This window comes from Haliaeetus albicilla, chromosome 30 (assembly GCF_947461875.1).
Source record: "Haliaeetus albicilla chromosome 30, bHalAlb1.1, whole genome shotgun sequence".
NCBI lineage: Eukaryota > Metazoa > Chordata > Aves > Accipitriformes > Accipitridae > Haliaeetus > Haliaeetus albicilla.
Genome location: NC_091512.1, coordinates 513,032 through 535,598, shown reverse-complemented (window position 1 = coordinate 535,598; position 22,567 = coordinate 513,032). Strand labels below are relative to the sequence as shown.

Below are 22,567 nucleotides of genomic sequence, written 5' to 3'. Positions count from 1 at the left end.
AAATAAGCCTGTTTGGATTGATCAGTAGCCGCTAAATTCTGAAAAGCTGCTAAAAATACAAGAGTTAGTTAAGGACCAATTGAGAGCGGGACATGTTGTTCCTTCTACTAGTCCATGGAATACACCAATATTTACCATTCCCAAGAAAACTGGGAAATGGAGACTGTTACATGACCTTAGAGCTGTGAATGCAGTGATGCACAGTATGGGAGCCCTGCAGCTGGGTTTGCCGTCTCCAGTTATGCTTCCAGAAGAATGGGATTTGTTAATTATAGATCTAAAGGATTGTTTTTTCACCATTCCCTTGCACCCAGATGACGCTGAACGGTTCGCCTTTTCGGTACCGTCGATTAACAAGGCAGAGCCCTATAAGAGATACCACTGGGTCGTGTTACCGCAATGAATGCGCAATTCCCCCACGATGTGTCAGGTATATGTGGCCTGGGCATTAAAGCCTGTAAGAAAGCAGTTTCCTCAGTTGATAATTTATCATTATATGGATGACATTTACAAGATGAAATTTTAACTCAATTACAAGACATCTCAAGCCATCGCGGAGTAATAATTACTCCTGAAAAGGTGCAAAAGACAGCACCTTGGAAGTATTTGAGGTGGCACATAGATGCTGGCAATGTTAGAAATTTCAATGGTACATGATGTCCAGAAGCTTGTGGGAGATATCCAGTGGGTGTGGAATCTTTGCGGTATCACTAATAACGATATGGCCCCTCTGGTAGAACTCTTTCGTAGGACCACACGTGCAGATGAGAAACGAGAAATGACAGAGCTGACCAATTGGTTGCAGCGGCATGGGAGCCTCCTCCAGGGAATCGTTTTCAACAAGCAAGGCAATCACATGCGTTCTTGCACCAACCCGCTAGGATGTTAGCAAAGCAATTTGACTTACCACTCACTGATGCCCAAGGTAGCGTTAAAGCATGCCCCGATTGTCAAAAGGAAGGGCTGGGCTTGGGCTGTGGGGTTAACCCATGAGGTCTCTTACCATTACAGTTGTGGCAAATGGATGTCACCCATGTCACGTGGTTTGGTGCAAAGCGTTATGTGCATATGTGTATTGATACCTATCCTGCTGCCATGTGGGCCACGGCACAAACTGGAGAAAAGGCCTTACATATTGAATGACATCTTCACGCTTCTTTTGCAGTGCTGGGTGTGCCTAAAGAAATTAAGACGGACAACGGCCCAGCCTATGGTTCTACACGATTTGCTTGATTTTGTAATTTGTGGGGAATTCACCATGGTACGGGTATTCCACATCTTCCCACAGGACAGGCTATTGTCGAACGGGCCAACAAACCTTAAAGAGCATGCTGCAAAAACAAAAGGGGGGAACCCAGGGCTTACTCCCAGAGGAACGATTGGCCAAAGCCTTATTTGTGCTAAATTATCTTAGATTGGCAGGTGATCACAAAGACCCACCAATGGTAGTGCATCATGCTCTTTTACAGGCGAAAAGGATGCAACAAAGTACAGGAATCATGGTAATGTATAAGGACCCAGAGTCCGGGAAATGGTGCAGACCAGCAGAAATAAAAGTTATTGGGACAGGGTATATGTGTCTGCTTACAGATTGAGGCCTGCGCTGGATCCCGGCTAAGTGGGTCAAGCCATGGCTTCGCACTGATGCTGGACCCAGAATCATCCCAATGGCAACTGGCAAGGCACCGGCGGGTGCTGGAGCCACTGATCCGACAGATTCTGACTAATAGAGTATTACACTTTAGAGGACTAGCAGACATTGAGTCCTTCAGAGAGGTTTTTAGAACAGCGTGCCTTATTGTATATAGAACTTGCTTTAGGTAAAAAGTTTGTTAAGCATAATTTGATTAAACATAGTGTGATTACAGGAAGGTAGTGTGGGGTAAATGTAAAAGTTAGTTAAAGCCAAAATTAGGGGTAAGGTCTATTTCCATTAATAACCTGGGAACGAGGTTGATTGTGTTTCCACAGATTCAGGACTCCTGTTGAATTTGCATGATCATCATCATCTGGAGCATCATAGATGGTGTGGCAATATGAATACCACCTCAGTCAAAAACTAATGTATAGGTCACCTTGGTTAACATAAAAGGTCAAGATTCTCTGTGCATTGCAAACGCATCACAAAGCCCATGAACCAATAGACAAGATGGCTATGACTCGTGTAGCGCACCTGGCCAGCAAGCGCATGCATCATAGATTGCAACTGAGGCAGACTTTTGGCACCCGCTGGCCACGTGTGCCAAAACCCGTTCCTCTGCAAATGTATAAATACCATGATTTTCCGAAGAGCATCGGGCTGGTGTACGGTGAGGCCATCGTTGCCTCTGTGGGGACGCCCACGGAAAGCTGGCACCTACCGATTGCTGGGCTGAGTTCGTGGAGCAAGATGGCACAAGAATGTATGGATGGTTCATCTTCCTCATAGTCCTCATGGTTCGGGTCATTAGGGATAACGGGTTGGCTCAAAGAATTATGGGCATTATTGTAGTTATTGTGATTTTAGCTATTGTAATAATTTTACCTTGTTCAGCTTGTTAAGTAGAAATGGCATCCCTTATAATAGCACCGGCCAGGCCATTGTAGAACGAGCACATCGAACCTTAAAGACCCCGCTCGATCAGCTTAGGGAAGCGGAGCAGGAGGAGCCCTCCTGGTTACAGGAAAACACACCTGTTCTCCGTACACAGCGTCTTCTGTTAACTGCGTTAACCTCATTAAATCAGACAGTTTGGGGGGACCTGGAACAGACGGCGGCACAACGACATTTTACGAGCATGGAAGACAAAGGCGCCTACCTGTTGGTCCGCGTGCGTGACCTTCAGACATGCCAATGGGATGGGCCGTTTGAGCTGCGTTGTCTCGGGTTAGGGTACGCCTGTGTACAGACACCTGAAGGGCTACTGAAATGGGTTCCTAGTCGTATGGTTCGTCCTGCCCTAACCTCATAGTGTTTGAGTGTTTTTTCTTACAGATTGCTGTCATCCTTTCCTGGCTTGTGACACCTTGGGTATCTGCTACAAATTTCTGGCAGTGGATGCAAAACCAATTGGTGGGCCTGATGCGTATGACATCCCTCTCAGAGCCCATCAATACGTGCCTTTATGGGATCCGGCTGTCAGAGCTCGCAGCCAGGAATCTGGGTGCCCCAGACAGTAAGCCTTAACATCAGCGTACCAACGATAAACTTTATAAAGTAATAGAAGTAATTCTTTCCTAGCCTTAACTTTCCATTTACCACTTGTGTGAATTCTCTGTAAAGGAGCTCTTTGCTCTGCAAGGTAAATGGGACATTTACGGGTGTTTAAGATACAGTGTTTCAACTTAGTTGTAGAAATATGCTTATGCTCATAGTACTTTACACAGTTATTTCTTTACATAGAACTGTTCATAATCATAGAAGCTAGCTAGTCATAGGGAGGGGAGAGATGCAGGGTTCGGCGTTCGGAAGATCTCGCGATGTCATGGAAAGACAGAGGGTTAGTTGCAGCCCTATGACGTATCTGTAATCCCGCCTACCCTTGTTAGTATAAAAGGAATTAACTGCGCAATAAAAGGCAGAAGTTGGCGCTCACACTGTGTGTGTTATCTGTCTCTTTCCCTGGTCCAGGCCGATCAGTGATCTAATTGCAGCACCTTGATATGTGGCGAACGCTACATACCGGTACCCCTACTGGCACTTAAGCGTATACCTGCTGACACTACTGGAGCGCGTGGGTAGACCCAGCCTCCCTACCTGACCCTCCGGGGTAGGCCCGGTATCCCTACCCAACGTTCCGGGGTCGTTCTTGTGCCCCCACCGGTACTCTGGGGTTGTACCGGAACCCCTACTGGTGCGCCGGAGAACACCAGCTGTTCCTACGGGCGCGCTGGGTTAGACCTGGCCTCCCTTCATGACCCTCCGTGGTAGGCCCGGTATCCCTACCTGATCCTCTGGGGTAGGCCTGGCGTCCCTAGCTGACCCTCCGGGGTAGTACCGGTACCCCCACCAGTACTCTGCGGTAGTATCGGTATACCCACCGGTACTCCCAGGTTGTATTGGAACCCTTACTGGTGCACCAGGGTACACCTGCTGACCCTACGGGCGCGCGTGGTTTGACCCTCCCTTCCTACCTGACCCTCCGGGTTAGGCACAATATCCCTACCTGATGCTCCGGGGTAGTACCAGTACTCCCACCGATACTCCGGGGTAGTACCGGAACTCCTACTGGTGCGCTGGGCTACACCTGCTGTCCCCACTAGCGTGCGGGGGTAGACCCACACTTCCTACCTGACCCTCCGCGTTAGGCCCGTTATCGCTACTCGACTCTCCGGGGTAGCACCGGTACCTCTACTGGCGCTTAAGCATACACCTGCTGAACACTACGGGTGCGTGTGGGTAGACCCGGCCTCCCTACCTGACCCTCCGTGGTAGGATCGTTATCCCTACCCGACATTCTGGGGTAGTTCCTGTGCCCCCACAGGTACTCCGGGGTAGTACCGGAACCCCTACTGGTGCGCCGGGGTACACCTGCTGTCCCTACTAGCGCGCGGAGGTAGACCCGCCCTTCCTACCTGACCCTCCGTGTTAGGCCCGGTATCCTCACCCGACGCTCTGGGGTAGTACCAGTACCTCTACTGGCACTTAAGCGTACACCTGCTGAACACTACAGGCGTGCATGGGTAGACCCGGCCTCCCTACCTGACCCTCTGTGGTAGGCTCTATATCCCTACCCGACGATCCGGGGTAGTACCGGTACCCCCACCCGTATTCCACGGTAGTATCGGTACACCCACCTGTACTCCCAGGTTGTACCGGAACCCTTAATGGTGCTCTGGCGTACACCTGCTTTCCCTATGGGTGCGCGGGGTTAGACCCTCCCTTCCAACCTGGCCCTCCGGGTTAGGCCCAGTATCCCCTACCCGATGTTCCATGGTACATGGTTCCCCCACCGGTACTCTGGGGTTGTACTGGAACCCTTTGTGATGCGCAGGAGGCCACCAGCTGTCCCTACGTTCGCACTGGGTTAGACCAGGCCTCCCTACCTGACCCTCCAGGGTAGGCCCAGTATCCCTACCTGATGCTCTGCAGTAGGCCTGGTGCCCTTACCCGACATTCCGGGGTAGTACCGGTACTCCCACCGGTACTCCGCAGTAGTATCGGTATACCCACCGGTACTACCGGGTCGTACCGGAACCCTTACCTGTGCGCCGGGGTACACCTGCTGACCTTACGGGCATGCAGGGTTAGACCCGCCCTTCCCACCTGACCCTCCGGGTTAGGCCCTGTATCCCTACCCTACATTCCGGGGTAGAACCGGTTCCCCCACCAGTACTCTGAGGTTGTACCAGAACCCTTTGCGATGCGCCGGAGTACACCAGATGTCCCTACACGCGGGCTGGGTTAGACCCGGCCTTCCAACCTGACCCTCTGGGTTAGGCCCGGTATCCCTACCTGATGCTCCGGGGTAGTACCGGTACCCCCACCGGTACTCCAAGGTAGTATTGGAACCCATACTGGTGCGCCGGGGTACACCTGCTGTCCCCACTAGTGTGCGGGACTAGACCCGCCCTTCCCACCTGACCCTCTGGGTTAGGCCTGTTATCCGTACCCGACGTTCCATGGTAGAACCGGTTCCCCCACCAGTACTCTGGGGTTGTACCGGAACACTTTGTGATGCACCAGAGTCCACCAGCTGTCGCTACGGGCGCGCTGGGTTAAACCCGGCCTCCCTACCTGACCCTACAGGGTAGGCCCGGTATCCCTACCTGATGCTTTGCGGTAGGCCTGGCACCCCTACCCAATGTTCTGGGGTAGTACCAGAACTCCCACTGGTAGTCTGCGGTAGTATTGGTATACCCACCGGTACTCCCGGGTTGTACTGGAATCCTTACTGGTGCGCCGGGATTACCCTGCTGACCCTATGGGCACGTGGGGTTAGACCCACCCTTCCTACCTGACCCTCCGGGTTAGGCCCGGTATCCCTACCTGATGCTCCGGGGTAGTACCAGTACCCCCACCAGTACTCCGGGGTAGTACCGGAACCCCTACTGGTGCGCCAGGGTACACCTGCTGTGCCTACTAGTCCATGGGGTAAGACCCGTCCTCCCTACCTGACCCTCTGGGGTAGGCCCATTATCCCTACCCGACGTTCCGGGGTAGTTCCGGTTCCCCCACCCCTTTGTGATGCGCCGGAGTCCACCAGCTGTCCCTACAGGCATGCTGGGTTAGACCCAGTCTCCCTACCTGACCCTCCTGGATAGGCCTGGTATCCCTACCTGATGCTCCGCGGTAGGCCTGGCGCCCCTACCCAGCGATCCGGGTTACTACCGGTACTCCCACCGCGGTAGTTTTGGTATACCCACCGGTACTCCCGGGTTGTACCGGAACCCTTATTGGTGCGCCGGGGTACACCTGCTGACCCTACAGGCGTGTAAGAGACTGTGTTGATTTGCTGACTTGACATCGCTGCCTCCTCGACATCCTGTAGTTGTAGGGGGGTACGCACAAGATGTCCCTGAAGAAAGCCACCACATCTGCGCCTGCTGAGCTGTGCTTGCCCACAAGCAAGGTGAGAAACCACCATCAGCACCTGGGCATGCGCCCATGGAGGAACAGGGGGTGGCACACAGGATACGGAGTTCTGAAGAAATGGGTGGACCTTTCAGAGAAATGGTGCGGACTGGAACTAATAAAAGAACTGCATACTCCCCTCTCGCTCACACGCGAAAAACCCAGACTTGGAAGACACCTGAAGGACTGTAACATCTGGATTAGAAGGAGAAGCACCTGACTGGCAGCTGAAGAACCCGACCCTCCAACACCGGCGTCGGAACCCACTCAGCGGGACGTTGCTGGCTTCGTGGTGGTGGTAACTAGTCTTGCTACCTCTCTTCCGTTCTCTTGCTTAGGTCTGTCTCTTTCCCTTCTTCCTCACTCTGTTCTATCGCAGTTATTGGTTGTTGTGGGAAATAAAAGTTGTAAGGTTGTACAGCATTTGACCTCGTTTGTGTCTTAATCTCGCTCTCAGGATCATTTAACAACCCTCCCCGATATTGGGTCAGGACATTTTAGTTGGTGTCAGAAGTGGGATCCCTAGAGACGAGAGTGCTGTACTAATTTGTTGTTGAACTTTTGTGTTAATGTGTAGTCTGGCTCCTGAGAGTGAAAAGGGGGAACTAGTATATTCACGCGTGGCCCTCTCAGGACGTAATCCTCCTTTAAGTTAGTGTGTGGCTTTGAAGTTTGTGCTCTTGAGAGTGAGAAGGGGGGAATTCGGAACTATTGTGAGACCCTCTCAAGACGTTACCCCCTTCTAGTGGTGTTGATCTGTGACTGGATACTGTGCCCTTCTGAGAGGGAGACCCTCTCAGAACGCAGACCCCCTCATTTGCGTTAGAGAAAATGGATGCTCGGGAAACTGTTGGTGTTTGTGATTCTGCGCCCTCACGGGTTGAGGGAATAGAGAAACTATATGATCTTTTAGAAGACTACTGATCTTGCCCCTCAGTCCAGGGACAAGATTGGGTGAAAAAGCACTGGTTTCAACCACAGAGTGTGGTGGATCGGATAAGAATCTTACAGAAGGAAGCTAAGGTTAAGAAAGGGAAAGGAAAAGCTATAATTTGTGCGGTGCTGGGAGCGAGTCTGGCAGCCGCGATGGAAGAGAGGAAGCAAAAGTCTGGTCAAAGTGATATGATCAGAAGTCTGCAGGAACAATTGCAAGAAAGCAAACAGTTGCTGGAGGAGGAAAGGAACCTTGTTAAGGTTTTAACGAAAGAATTGAAGAAGCAACTGGCGAAAGAGATGGAGAGAGAGGTGGAGGTAGAAACGCCGCCTGCGGAGAAAAGGACACAGCAAATCTATCCTCAGGGGGATTTGCAAAGGGCAAAGGAGACCTTAGAAAGCCCCCCCACGTGTGTCCAGTGATTAAAACAGGGTATGTGTATGAGGACAGTAGTGATGACCGTCCTCAGGTAATCACTAAAGAAGCCCCATATACAGCAACTGAATTAGCAAAAGTGAGGAAAGATTTTTCAAGGATGGCAAAGGTATCTGAGACAGAGTATGTGTGGAGAGTGTCTTTGACGGGAGGAGATGGAATCTTATTGTCAGAGAAAGAAGCTGAAGGATATTGGGGTCCAGGTGTGTTTATAACAACTGGCAATCACCAGGCCCCATGGTCACTGACAGAGAGTTGCGTACTGGGCTGGAGGGCTGAACCCCACGGAAAGGGGAGATCCCCTTGCCATAACCGGCACGGTGGATCAGTTAGTGGAAAGTGTGCAAAAGGCGGCATGTATCCAGATGATGTATGACCAGGAGCTCAAGCCCCATCAGGGCTCCCCGATGATGCTGCCTGTGGACCCAGAGAGGATGAGTATATCTCTGAGACCAACTGGGATCCAACTGCGAGGGACAATTCTAAACACCCTCAATGGAGAAAGGACTAGGTCCACTCTGGAGGGGAGGATGTCCCCTGACCTTCGGCGGCCAGGGAGAAAAGTGTGGACATGGGGAGAGGTAGCTCAGGAGTTGACTGACTTTGGGAGAATATTCGGCCCTGTTAGTGGACCTTCTCAAAGAACTGAAAACAAGATCATACGGCGACTTATTGGGTGGCTATTAGCCCCTGGAAGACAGAGGCCCCTAAGTCGACAGGGACTGTGGCAACTAGGGCATCAGAAAGGCATTCCCCGGGACTTGATGGATGGGCTCTTGACCCAAAGATTGGAGGAGCTTGTGCAGAACTGGTCAGGGCAAAAGGCTGTTTCCAAACCAACCCCTAGTGCCCCACCCTTGATAAACCCTGAGGACAAATTAACTAAAGAGGAGAAGGTGGCGGGAAACTAGATCCTCCGCTCCCTGAAGGTGAGGGGGGAGACGGAGGGTGGATGTTTGTTAGACAACTCACCTGCAATACAAAAGGAGATTTACTGATTACTATTGCTGTAGGACCAAAGAAAAGACCGGTGACCTTTTTAGTTGATACTGGGGCACAAATTACCGTGCTAAGGCGGACTGAAGCAGAACGATGTGGGATTTCGGCTCCATCTAAAAATCTGATTGTCTTAAATGCTTTTGGGAAAACCCAATCCGTGCCCATGACTCCGGCAACCCTATGGTTGCCAGGGGAGGAAAACCCGGTCAATACCATGGTGGCTGTAGGATCTTTCCAGATGAACCTTTTAGGTATAGATGTTCTGAAGGGTAGACAGTGGCGTGACACCCAGGGAAACTCATGGTCTTTTGGTGTCCCTCAGGTTAGGCAGTTAGCCGAAACATCCGGCATGGAGGTGCGTCTATTGCAAGTGGCACCTACCCTTCCCCCTTCCAAACTGCCGCTAACAGCTGCTGTACCAAATATTGCTGAATTGATAGCTGCCATTCAGGAACAATCCCACCCTGTCATGGCAACGATCGATGTTAAGGATATGTTTTTTACGGTCCCTTTACAACCTGAGGACCAGGACCATTTTGCCTTCACCTGGGAAGGACAACAGTACACCTTTACACGACTGCCCCAAGGATACAAGCTGGCTCACCATGCTCTAGCGCAAGAGTTGGAAACAATTCCCATAAAAGCAGAGGTAAAGATCTATCAATATATGGATGATGTGCTCATAGGAGGAAGGCAGGTAGAAGAAGTTAGAGAAACCCAGAATGACATCATCACCCATTTGGAAAGTATAGGGGTGACAACTCCACCTGAGAAGATCCAGACTCCTTCAAGTGAGGTAAAATTTTTAGGAATCTGGTGGAAGGGAGGCATGACGTGTATCCCACTGGATACCCTTTCCTCTCTTGATCAGATCCAGATGCCAGAGTCAAAGAAAGACTTACAGCATGCACTAGGGTTGCTTGTGTTTTGGAGGAAACACATCCTGGACTTCTCAATTATTTCTAGACCCCTGTATGACTTGTTGTGAAAGAGAGCTCAGTGGGAATGGACTCAGGTCCATGACGAAGCTTTACAGTTGTTGGTGTTTGAAGCGAATGCCTATCAGGCCTTTGGTCCCATTCACCCAACTGATCAAACTGAGTCAGGATTTGCCAAGACTGGACTGTCGATCCATTTGTGGCAAAAGGGTCCAGAGGGGCCTGTTTGGCCCATTGGGTTTTATTCTCGTAGCTTTAAAGATGCAGAAAAAAGGTATACGACTTGGGAAAAGGGTCTATTTGTAGTTAGTTTAGCTCTGAGAGAAGCCGAACGGACCATCCGGCAACAATCTATAGTGCTCAGAGGTCCATTTAAAGTGATCAAAGCAGTTTTGGTAGGAACGCCACCCCCTGACGGGGTGGCCCGGAGAGCCTCTGTGTGAAAGTGGTATGCACAAATAGAACACTACTGCTAAATCTTTTCTGTATCAGAAGGAGCCGCAAAAGTGTTAAATATACAAGATGAGGTAAACCCAGACAGAGACACCTCCGGGCTTTTACCTGTAATAGAAGTAGCTCCTCCGTCTTCTGGACAATTGCAAAATGTCTGTTTCACGGATGCCTCGTTGAAGCGAGAGGGAAAAATTTGGAAATATCAAGCTGTGGCACTTCCAGTAGATACCAAGGAACAGATCATTACCAAAGGGATAGGTAGTGCACAAGTAGGAGAACTAATTGCTGGGTGGAGCGTCTTCCAGCACGAGGCTCAATCTGCTTCCTCTGTCTATATCTATACTGATTCTTATGCTGTGTTTAAGGGCTGCACTGAGTGGCTTCCATTCTGAGAACAAAACGGGTGGGAGGTCAACAGGATACCTGTATGGCAAAAGGAAAAGTGGCAAGATATTCTCGCCATTGCCAGACAAGGGAAATTTGCAGTAGCATGGGTAGCATCTCACCAACCAGATGATGCCCCGGTGAGCCAATGGAATGCTAAAGTGGATGAGCTAGCCCGGCTAGCTCTCCTACAAAGCACCCAGATAGTGGAAAATTGGGAACGCCTGTTAGAATGGCTACAGGTAAAATGGAAACATTCAGGAGTCCAAGACCTCTATTGTGAAGCACAAGCCCGAGGGTGGCCAGTTACCAGGGAAGAATGTAAAACCTGTGTGTCCTCCTGCGAACAGTGACACGCCCGTTTGGAAAGACACCCACTGGAGGGTGGCCCCCTGCATTTGAGAGAGGGAAAAGGTGCCTGTGAAAAAATTGGTAAGATTCATACTAGATGGATTGTTCCCTCTTTCTAACCTGAGAAGCGAAGTTGTTCTTGTTTCACTTTCAGGAAGAAGCAAGCAACACAGACATACCCACAGAAGAAGAGAAGCAGACACGATGTTATTTCTAATTATGTTATGTTGGAGATTTACCTATGAAGGTGAAGGGAAGCCAATTCCCCCACCTCCCTTTATCCCATATGATTCCTGTAAGGATAACGAATCTGTTTTATTAGAAAATAGCCCATGTCCCCATTCAAACATGGAATGTTTGAGACGGTGATCTATGGTCTTGGTTACCTGGAGCACCATGGGTAAAACAGCTTCTGTTTTACCTGTTGTGTGCATTTGTCGCTTTGATGTTTGTGCCACGTGCTATTCCTTGTTTTATTCAATTAATCCAACATGTCGTATTGAATATGCAATTTGTATCTGTTGCTTCGCCTGACGGTGTAAAACAGATTCGTGTCGTTTGCCAATCAAAGCGCGCGACTGTATCAATTGTTTAGGCACATGTGCTTTGGGCTGGGCACGTGGAACTGCGTAAATGCCCCTTCTCAGGTTAGTCAGACCACCATTTTTATTAGCTCCGCAATCAGCCAAAATGTGGACCCTACTTACACTTTACTTTGTGGCAGTTGTTTTGTGGGCTTTTGCAATAAGTATGTGTTTGACTTGTAAGTGTACTGGGTGGCTTTGGCATTTTATGGCAGCTGTTTTGTTGGTCTTCGCTGTATTTTTCTTTGTGGTATGCATGTATGGGTCTTGTAAGGGTTTGTGTAAACCATCTTGTAATTGCACTTGTTCATGTGGACGACCACCCTCTCCCCCTCCCCGTTCCGGAGGACCAGGAGCACCTTCTTAGGCCCGGACAGGGACACATTTCAGTAGATATTGTTATCATTGTTGTTATCCTATTACATGTTTAGGTAAAATAGTGTTTAAGCATTGTTATATAAGGTTACTGTTTATTTGTTCTAATCTGGAAATTTGTAGAAAAGCCTCTAGGCCCAAAATAAGGAACAGCTTTCCCGCCGCGCATGCGGACTCCAACGCCGGCAAACTGCGTGGACCACTAGGACTGAGACCATTTTGTAGCATACTGCTGGCAAAATGATGGAGTATGACTACGTGTTCGCATTGATTCCAATTTATTATATAGCCTTTGCTTTAATAACGGTTATCTTAGTTGTTCTTTTAATGCTTCTCTTTTGTCCTTGTAGCTGTCCACCATGCGAACGGCCATTGTGGGTTTTTTATTGACTTTTTGTAACCCTGAGATATGTTTTAGTATTGTAGAGTTAGTTAAATTTATAATTGTTAATTAATTGTTATGGTATGTTAAATAGGTGTTGTTAGTCATTAGATGCTGTTGTTTAACCTATTTAGAAATGTTATAAGTAAGATAAGTGTTATGATGTTGTTGGTCATCCATGTTGTTGCCTAAGGTAGAAGTATTGTAGTAACATAGAATCCAAATCGTCTTACCTTGACCTTTGGTTTTTGTTTTTGCTGCATTATGGAAATCTGTTAACTTGGTTATATCGTTGTAGCATGCACCTTTTCCCTCTTTCTCTCTCTATACCTTTACTTTCTATGCCACCACGAGGACAGCAATGTCGAGCCACGGGGTGGATGTAAGAGACTGTGTTGATTTGCTGACTCGACATTGCTGCTGCCTCGACATCCTGTAGTTGTAGGGGAGTACGCACAAGATGTCCCTGAAGAAGCCACCACATCCGCGCCTGCTGAGCTGTGCTTGCCCACAAGCAAGGTGAGAAACCACCATCAGCACCTGGGCATGCGCCCATGGAGGAACAGGGGGCGGCACACAGGATAATGAGTTCTGAAGAAATGGGTGGACTTTTCAGAGAAATGGTGGGGACTGGAACAATAAAAGAACTGCATACTCCCCTCTCGCGAGCAGGAAAAACCCAGACTTGGAAGACACGTGAAGGACTGTAACATCTGGATTAGCAGGAGAGGCATCTGACTGGCAGCTGAAGAACCCGACCCTCCATCACCAGCATCGGAACCGACTCAGCGGGACGTTGCTGGCTTCGTGGTGGTGGTAACTAGTCTTGCTATCTCTCTCCCGTTCTCTTGCTTAGGTCTGTCTCTTTCCCTTCTTCCTCACTCTGTTCTATCGCAGTTATTGGTTGTTGTAGGAAATAAAAGTTGTAAGGTTGTACAGCATTTGACCTCGTTTGTGTCTTAATCTCGCTCTCAGGATCATTTAACAACCCTCCCCGATATTGGGTCGGGACAACTGCACCACACAGCTTGGTGTCGTTGGCAAACTTGCTAAGGGTGCCCTTGGTCCCACTGTCTATGTCACTGATGAAGATGTTAAAAAGTGCCATTCCCAAAACTGACCCCTGAGGAATGCCAGGTTTTCCCCCTGCAGCCCATGGAGGTTAACGGTGGAGCAGATATCCACCTGCAGCCCATGGAGGACCCCATGCAGGAGCAGCAGGATGTACCCAAAGAAGGCTGCAACCCCTGTGGGAAGCCTGAACAGGAGCAGGCTCCTGGCAGGTCCTGTGGGGAGAGGAGGCCACACTGGAGCACATTTGCTAGGAGGACTTACGACCCCGTGCTACAGCCACACTGGAGCGTTCTGTTCCTGAAGGACTGCACCTTCTGGAAAAGACCCATGATGGAGAAGTTCATGGAGAACTGTCTCCTGTGGGAGGGACTCCACGCTGGAGCAGAGGAAGAGTGTGAGGAGGAAGGAGCGGCAGAGACAACGTGTGATGAACTGACCGCAACCCCCATTCTCCATCCCCCTGTGATGTTTGGAGGGAGGAGGTGAAGAATTTGGGAGTGAATTTGAGCCCGGGAAGAGAGGGGTGGGGGGAAGGTGTTTTAAGATTTGGTTTTATTCCTTGTTACCCTACTCTGATTTGATTGGTAATAAATTAAACTGATTTCCTCCAGTCAAGCTTGTTTTGCCTGTGAAGGTAATTGCTGAGCGATCTCCCTCTCCTTTTCTTGACTCACGAGCCTCTTGTCATATTTTTCTCTCTCCATTCAGCTGAGGAGGGGGAGGGATAGAGCAGCTTGGTGGGCACCTGGCATCCAGCCAGGGTCAACCTGCCACACAAGTAAAACATTTCCTTCCCTTTAAATTGTTTCCTTAATTTCTTTGTTGCTTCATGTTATTTTTTGACATTTTCTGCACCTTTCTATCAGAATCAGGCCTATAACATTAAATACAATAGGTTTGTGTCTCACATGGAGTTCAGTGCCCTAACACACTCCCTGCCCAGGACGGTCCTTGCCACTGCTCACCCTTTCACACAGCCAGTCACACTCTGAGGTATTCAGCTCTCTCAACTGTTACAGAGAAGATGGATGGCCATCTTCAGTGAAACGCTCTGTTTCTGCGTGGCCAGCATCTTTGTGTTACCAGTGCTTCTGGAAGGACTCCCTAAATCAGCAAGACACACTCCCTTCACATTCCCTCCGGGGCACATGAATTGTCCCTGTCTTTTAGGTGAAGAAAAGGACAAGATTGCCCTTACCCAACAACAGACACCTCAGCGCAGATGTCTACATCTAATGGAGTTGTCTAGACTTCCCTTTGGAATAAATGGAGAGATTGTCTCCACCAAGAAGCCTGGAGATTTCCTGGTGACCAGCTAAATGCTCCAGAAGGGCGCCCTGGGTCACATTTCCAAGTACCTTATAGGTACATCTGTAACCCTGGGGCAGCTCAGACAGCAACAGTCTCTGTACGTGGACAAATGAATCCAGACCTGAACGTAGGTCTTTCAGTCTTGAGCTGAAACCTACTGAAACGTTATTCTAGGCAAGAACTGAAACCAATCTTCATTTTCAGAGTGTCAGATATTTTGGCTTAGTTCTTATAATTATTTTTTTCTTTTTATTTTTTCATTTGGAAGGACCACATGAGTCCACTACAGTAATTTCCATCTGCCAACATATTAAGATGGAGTTGTTCATCAAAATGCTTTGACTACCACTGCTGAGTGGAAAAATTTTGTTCTGAAAAAATACTATATCTATATTGACATATTTCCCATCTCTTCTTCAGCCTCTCCTTATTTTGTCTTTACAGAGAACTCCAGAGAACTCCAGGTAAACATTTATTGAGTAATTAAATGTGGGAGATATTTCTGGGCATCACCTAGTTCCGCTCCCTGACCCTACTCAATGAAGGGTTCCCCTCAGTTATGTCTCATCCACAAACATGCTGAGAGTGAACTCTGTCCTACTGTCCAGGCCATCACTTAAGATGTCAGACAACATTACCCCAAGCACTTCTCTCTGAGGGATACCTCTAGAAACTGGCCACCGGCTGGACTTTCTAACAATGATCATTATGTTCCCTGCAGTTGCCATGACATTTCAAAGACAAAGGACAGCAGCCTTGCAATGACACCAGCCATTTTCCCCTGCACCCTTGGGTGCATCCCCTCTGGACCCATGCACTTGCCTGTGTCCAACTGGCACTAGTGTTCCCCAGCTGCATCTTGCTCTCCCATGGGTGAAGCTTTGCTACCACAGAGGTTGCTAGGAGTCTCAAGGACCAGGGAGACTTGGGGGAAGATCTTACCAGGAAAGGAGTAAGGAAGTGAGGCCATGAGATCCTCAGCCTCTTCCATGTCTGTGCAAGGCCCTTTTGGACAGCACTGCAGGTTAAAGTAATTGAATCTTGCTTGGATTGATCCGTACCTCACTGTCAGGAGGGGATCTTGGGCCAAATTAGCCTCAGATCCCTCAGCTTCTCCTCACAGGCAAAGCGCTCCAGCCCCTGGCTGTCCTGAGGGCCCTTTGCTAAACCCACCCCAGCTTGCCAATATCATTCCTGAACTGGGGATCTGAAAGCTGGATGGAGTATTCCAGAGAATTCCTTTCCCTTGACCTCCTGGTTGTGCTCCTGGTCATACAGCCCAGGATGCTGGTGGCTTCCCTTGCTGCCAGGGTAGACGGCTGCCTCCTGTCCAGCTCCCTGCCCACCAAGACCTTTCCCACAGGGCTGCTCCCAGACAGGCATCCGCAGCCTGTGCCATTGCCAGGGTGAGTCTCCTGCAGGGGCAGAAACTGCCATTTGTCCTTGTGGGATTTCATGAGTGGAATCGACAGGGAACCAAATTGTTCCCTGACATTGTGTAATTCGTGTTGAATTAAAAGAAGACAATAAGGCTTACATACCAATCGGGAAGGGGGAAGAGACATATTGAAATTTAGCAGATGCCTTGTGTAAATAACAAGGCTTGCTTCAATAGTGCGTAAAGGTCACGGGAAAAGGGCAATGGCTATAACTTACTAGCTAAGGAGGGTAAAGAACAACAGCTATAACTTACTAGATAAGGAGGGAAAAGACAACAGCTACAATTTACCAGATAAGGGGATTAATTCTGCCAAGACTGTACTTCTCCACATCAAAAGACATTCTACATCAAAAGACACTCATCTTTGAGAAGATGGACCGAATCTGCCTAGTAACAAACCTGCACGAGTGAAGAAAGAGGAAGCAGGACAAGGCAGAGACTTACAAGAAAGGGGTGCATGAACTGTATATAAGAAATGTAACTATCACATAAAGTTGCGAGCCATTGGTAGAGCGTGGACTCCCCGGCCGCCCAGCGCTGCTTGCTTGCTATTCTCAATAAATATATTGTTATATAAAAATTGGCTCTGTCGGTATATAACAATGAGGTTCCTGCCAATACGTGCTCTCCTCCTCCTTGAACCCCCTTCCCTGAGCAGAGAGGCCTGGGAGACCTTTTCAGTAAAGACTCAGGCAAAGGCGGTATTGAGTCCCTCAGGCCCATTAGTGCCTGCTGTTTACTAGATCACCATGCTCTTTCAGAAGCAGCCCTGCATTTTCCTTGCCCAGCCTTGATCTCTAACACAGCAGCTGAAGCTCTTGCCTTTGCTCTTGACTTTTCTTGCAGCCGCCAACTCCAGGTGGTCATCCCCTGGCAGCTGCTCCGTGGCCCCTGTCAGTGTCCTGTCCTGTGTTGGGCCAGCCCCGCTGCCTCACACGTGCTCCCACAGCCCCACTGTGCAGGCACAGCATGGCAAAGGGTGTATTCGGTGTGAGGAACAGTTTCTCTTGCATGAGCCCCATGATATCCCTTTGTGCCCTGTCCCCCTTCTGTTCCTCTTCCTTGAGATAGCCTCTTCCAGGTCCTGGAACCTCTCCAGCCCTATCCACATCCCATGTGGGGTTTTGCCAACAACTGTGCTCGGGGGTCTGTCACGGTCTGCAGAAGGAGAGAGGCTGAGCAGGGCTGGCCATTCCCCCAGTGCAGGCAGTGAGCCCAACAGGAGGAGGGAAATGGCTGTGCACCAAAACTCACCCATAAACCTGTGCTGAGTTGCCAGTGCTGGAAGTGGCCAATTAGCAAGGCCACCAGTGAAAGCTCACTCCAGTCTCACTCTCTAAATCATCACCCTATGCCCATCTCCCCTCTGCCCACAGAGAACCTCAGCATAGCAGCACAGACTTGTAGGGGGGCAATTTCTTCAGCCTGTTCCTGACCTCAGCTTTTGGAAGAAGAGACCAAGCTCCAGACACCAGAACTAAGAAAATCCCCTTTTGTTGCAGAGACGTGACAGGGGAGGCCAGCTGTGCCATCATGCCAGACACATGTGCAAAGACTTCTGGGTCAGACAGGCTGGATTCCTGCCTCTGGGCAAGTGGAGCAGATGCAGACATCACTGGGCAACTATGATTATCACAGATAAAATACCCAAAGCACAGGAGGTTCCCCAGATACATTGGAAATCACTTGTGAAGAGACACAGGCAGCTTATTGCTTCTGAAAGATTACTGATTGAATCAGCTTCTTCAGGGCATCTTGGAGATCCTGGTTCCTAATGCTGTAGAGGAAGGGATTCACTGCTGGAGGCACCACTGAGTACAGAACTGCCACCAGCAGGTCCAGGGATGGGGAGGACAGGGAGGGGGGCTTCAGGTAGGCAAACATGACAGTGCTGATAAACAAGGAAGCCACGGCGAGGTGAGGGAGGCACATGGAAAAGGCTTTGTACCTTCCCTGCTCAGAGGGGATCCTCAGCACAGCCCTGAAGATCTGCACATAGGACAGCACAATGAAAACAAAACACCCAAATCCAAAACAGACACCAACTGCAAGTACCCCAACTTCCCTGAGGTAGGCATCTGAGCAGGCGAGCTTGAGGATCTGGGGGATTTCACAGAAGAACTGGTCCACAGCATTGCCTTGGCAGAGGGGTACTGAAAAAGTATTGGCAGTGTGCAGGACAGCATGGAGAAACCCACTGCCCCAGGCAGCTGCTGCCATGTGGACACAAGCTCTGCTGCCCAGGAGGGTCCCGTAGTGCAGGGGCTTGCAGATGGCAACGTAGCGGTCATAGGCCATGACAGTGAGGAGAGAATACTCTGCACCAAACAAGAAGAATACAAAGAAGACCTGGGCAGCACATCCCAAGAAGGAAATGGCCCTGGTGTCCCAGAGGGAGCTGGCCATGGCTTTGGGGACAGTGGTGGAGATGGAGCCCAGGTCAAGGAGGGAGAGGTTGAGGAGGAAGAAGTTCATGGGGGTGTGGAGGCGATGGTCACAGGCTATGGCGGTGATGATGAGGCCGTTGGCCAGGAGGGCAGCCAGGTAGATGCCCAGGAAGAGCCAGAAGTGCAAGAGCTGCAGCTCCCGCATGTCTGCAAATGCCAGGAGGAGGAACTCGGTGATGGAGCTGTGGTTGGACATTTGCTTCCTCCGCATATTGTTATCTGTTGAGGAGCAAAATGCACTAGTGAGTTAGGCCAGACTTCTCTGAGCAAAACATATTGCATGTCTCATTGCAACCCCACATTCAGACTCCCTCATTTTAGGAAGAATTCTCTGCAGCTCCCTTACTTGAGCTCCGGGTTTTGCTGGCTGAGGGGGCAATGGGGAGCAGGGACTCTGTAGTGGGCTCTTGAGCAGCCCTTCTTTCTCTGCAGTGAGAGGGAACTAGGAACACAGGCTGATCTCAAACTGAATGCACTCATGATGTATCAAAGAGCTTTTCAGCATTGCAGTTCTCAAATTGCCCAACTGCAGAACAGAGCTGAGGGGATTCTGTTTTGTTCATTTCGTTCTAGTTGCACTTGCCACATTTAGGAGTGGCTTTGGATGACTGAAATCCCTGACATTTCTAATGCACTCCGAGTGAAATCTTGTGGATCCTGAGAGGCAAAGGGACAGTCTCCTAGTGCAGAGTGAGGAGAGCTGCTCTGCCTATCAGTCCGGGTCTCAGCTGCCCTGTGCTGGCAGCCTGGAGCTGGAGGAGGGTCCCACTCAGGTGTTCCCCTAAAAAGAAACTGGATGCTGCTGAGAGCAGAGGAACCCAGGTTCAAAGAGCAGATGCCAGACTCCTTGGCTTTTCTCAGGGTACTTGAGGAGGACCTCATCTCTCCCCTCTCAGACTGGGACACAGAGGGACCATTGCAGCTGCCCACATACAGCTGCCCAGCAGCATTTCCACAGCCTTAGCACCGAGGTGTCTTCTCCATGGGGATCCTAGCATTATGGGATACTATGGGAGAGCTGTGCCCTTCTGGAGGGCACCCTGCAGCGCAGCAGGACACCCCAAGGAAATAGCTGAATGTCCTGAAGCTGCCCGGAGATTTGGGCACTTTGCTACCATAGACACGTCTGCAAAGCAGGACCCAAAGGGTCGGCTTCTGAACAGGAGAGGAACCTGCCACCCCGACCCCCACCTTCCACACTGACTCAGCAAATCCAACAGTGAGAACCAGGGCAGCACAGGCAGGAGTGGATGACAGTGGAAGGCCACAATCTCCTGCCAAGGGAGGAGGGACACACAAAGATAGACAGAGGGATTTGTCCTTTTCTGGGCTCTGGCTGCTGCAGGGGCAATGCATGCCTCAGACCTCAGGAGTTGGAGGGCAGAGGCTCTGCTTAGGCTGGGAAAGGAGACCAGGGAGGAGTTGCACAGGGGAAGGTGTCTGCGCCCCTGGGACGGCAGGGAGGTGCCCACATCCACCTCCCCAGCGTTTCTGGCAGCAGCTCCCTCTCACTGCCTGCCTGTGTCTCTGCTGCTTGAGGCTGTTCTGCCAGGAGCCCTGTCGCCAGCACAACTCCCTGTCAGTGCTCACAAACCCCATCCCACTTGCGGTGTGTTCACCTCTGCCTGCAAACACCTCGCAGGGGCAGGGTACTGCCAAGGGGCATCTCTGCTTGTGCAGGGGCTAAAGACCAGATCACAGAGAACCTGATATGGCTGGATAGGGGAAGTTGTTGCTGAGCTGATGTGCTTCTTGAGAAACCCCCTCCCTTAACAATGTCATGAGGTAGAGCTGAAGCTGTGAGAAGCCCTGACCCATGCAACACTTTCTTGAGAGCAGAAGGACTGTGCCCTGCTCTGCCCTGCCCTAGCCTGCTGGGGGTCATGCCTTCCACCCACAGCTTCTCCCTGCATGGTCATGGGGAGCTCCCTGGGCAGGCTGAGAGCTGACACCGGCAGACAGCAGAGTCCCTGCCCCAGCACACATCACCCTGGGCTGCAGGGCACCTGCTTGGAAGGACAGCCATGGGCGCCCCTGGGTGCACACCCACCTTCACATCGCTGTAGCCATTGCTGGCAGAAGGAAGCTGTCTTGCAATGTCCCTCTGAGGGTGAAGCAGGGAAGCCCTGCTCTGGAGCATGTCCTCCTCCTCCACACCAGAGAAAAGCAAGGAGACCCATCCTGACAGGTCCCATCAGCCCTGGCACGTGCCATGTCTAGGAGACACTTCCAAGAACTCATCGGCATTGCCCTGCAGCCTGAGACTTACCCTGTCAAGGGCTGTGAAGATTTCTCCCACAGTGAGCTCTCACCTGTCCTCCCACCTCAGACTGCCTTCAACCTCTCTGTCACTTCTCTTGTCTGCTCTCGGTGCCTGCAGGCAGTGCCCTCAGCCCTGCTGCGCTTTGCAGAGGAGCTGCTCCTGGGCAGAGCTGTCTCTCTGCAGTGCTGCCTGCTTGCCATGAGCTCCCTCCAGCCCAGGAGCCCAGCCCAGCTCAGCAGCAGAGGACCAGCCCAAGGCAGCACTTTCTCTGCCCCCTCTGGGCTGCCTCCTGGTGTCCCTGGGGCTCCAGGGGAACCTGCTGGGAAACAGGCTGAAGCAAACACTGATGTTCCCTCCCTCAGCTGGGGAGACACACTTCTTTCCAGCAGTGTTATTTCCCCTATCAGAGGCAGTGTCCTGGTTTCAGCTGGGATAGAGTTAATTGTCTTCCTAGTAGCTGGTATAGTGCTATGTTTTTGAGTTAGGTATGAGAAGAATGCTGATAACACACTGAAGTTTTCAGTTGTTGCTAAGTAGTGTTTAGTCTAAAGTCAAGGATTTTTCAGCTTCTGATGCCCAGCCAGCAAGAAGGCTGGAGGGGCGTAAGAAATCGGGAGCGGACACAGCAAGGGCACCTGACCCAAACTGGCCAACGGTGTATTCCATACCATGTGACGTCACGTGTAGTATATAAACTGGGGGGGAGTGAGGTTGGGGGGATGGCCACTCAGGGACGAACGGGGTGTCGATTGGTAGGTGGCGAGCAATTGCATTGTGCATCACTTGCATATTCCAAGCCTTTGATTATTACTATTGTCATTTTATTAGCGTTACCCTTATCATTATTAGTTTCTCCTTTTCTGTTCTATTAAACTGTTCCTATCTCAACCCACGAGTTTTAGTTTCTTTCTCAATTCCCTTCCCCATCCCACTGGGTGGGGACTGGGAAGAGAGTGAGCGGCTGTGGGGTGCTTAGTTGCTGGCTGCCGTTAAACCGCGACTCAGAGTTAGGTCCAAGAATCACCTCTTTTTGTCCCACTAGGAGACAGGGCACCCAGACAGTCATGGGAGGAATCTCCTGTACCTCCCATACCCATGCAAACCACAGGTGACATTTGAGGTGCCAGGAGTGGTCCAAGACATGTGCAAGTCACTGTAAGCTCTGATGGAGCAATTCAGAGGGACAGGGCAGTGTTTGCGATCATCCTTTTGGAGGCTGGTGGGGCATTTCTTTTGGCCAGCTGAAGTGACAGCAGATGCTCACATTTAGAACAACGAAGCCTGTTCCTGCTCATTATGGCCAGGGTAGCCGATAGAGGTATTCCTCTGAGCAAATGGAGTCATTGCCATCAGGAGAGCTAAGTCTCTCTCTCTTCTCCATCAGCTGTATTTACCAGATCTCCATTGACAGTTATGGCAGGACTCTCATAGACATCCCTGCAATGCCTAACCTAAGTCAGGGCAGCTGCTCAGTTTAAGGGTAAGTACATGTTGTGTTAAAGGGTAAAGGAATTTGGCAGAAAATACCCCCTGTTGTGTTCCAGCTTATCCTCAGATGTCAGAGGGGCTGGGGATGGCCAAGTTTAGTTTCTGAGTAACGTCCAATTCTGCGCGATAAGTCCGGTCACATTACTGTCACAATG

The 22,567-nt window shown here is 50.3% G+C and overlaps 1 protein-coding gene across 1 annotated transcript; it reads right to left on the bottom strand.

Annotated features, from left to right (window-relative positions):
• Window positions 1–17,921: 17,921 nt before the first annotated feature.
• Window positions 17,922–19,752, bottom strand: LOC138683009 (olfactory receptor 14A16-like). The gene has a single exon (XM_069774528.1). It carries the CDS (start codon window positions 18,870–18,872, stop codon window positions 17,922–17,924), a length of 951 nt encoding a protein of 316 aa, XP_069630629.1. The 5' UTR covers window positions 18,873–19,752.
• Window positions 19,753–22,567: the final 2,815 nt, after the last annotated feature.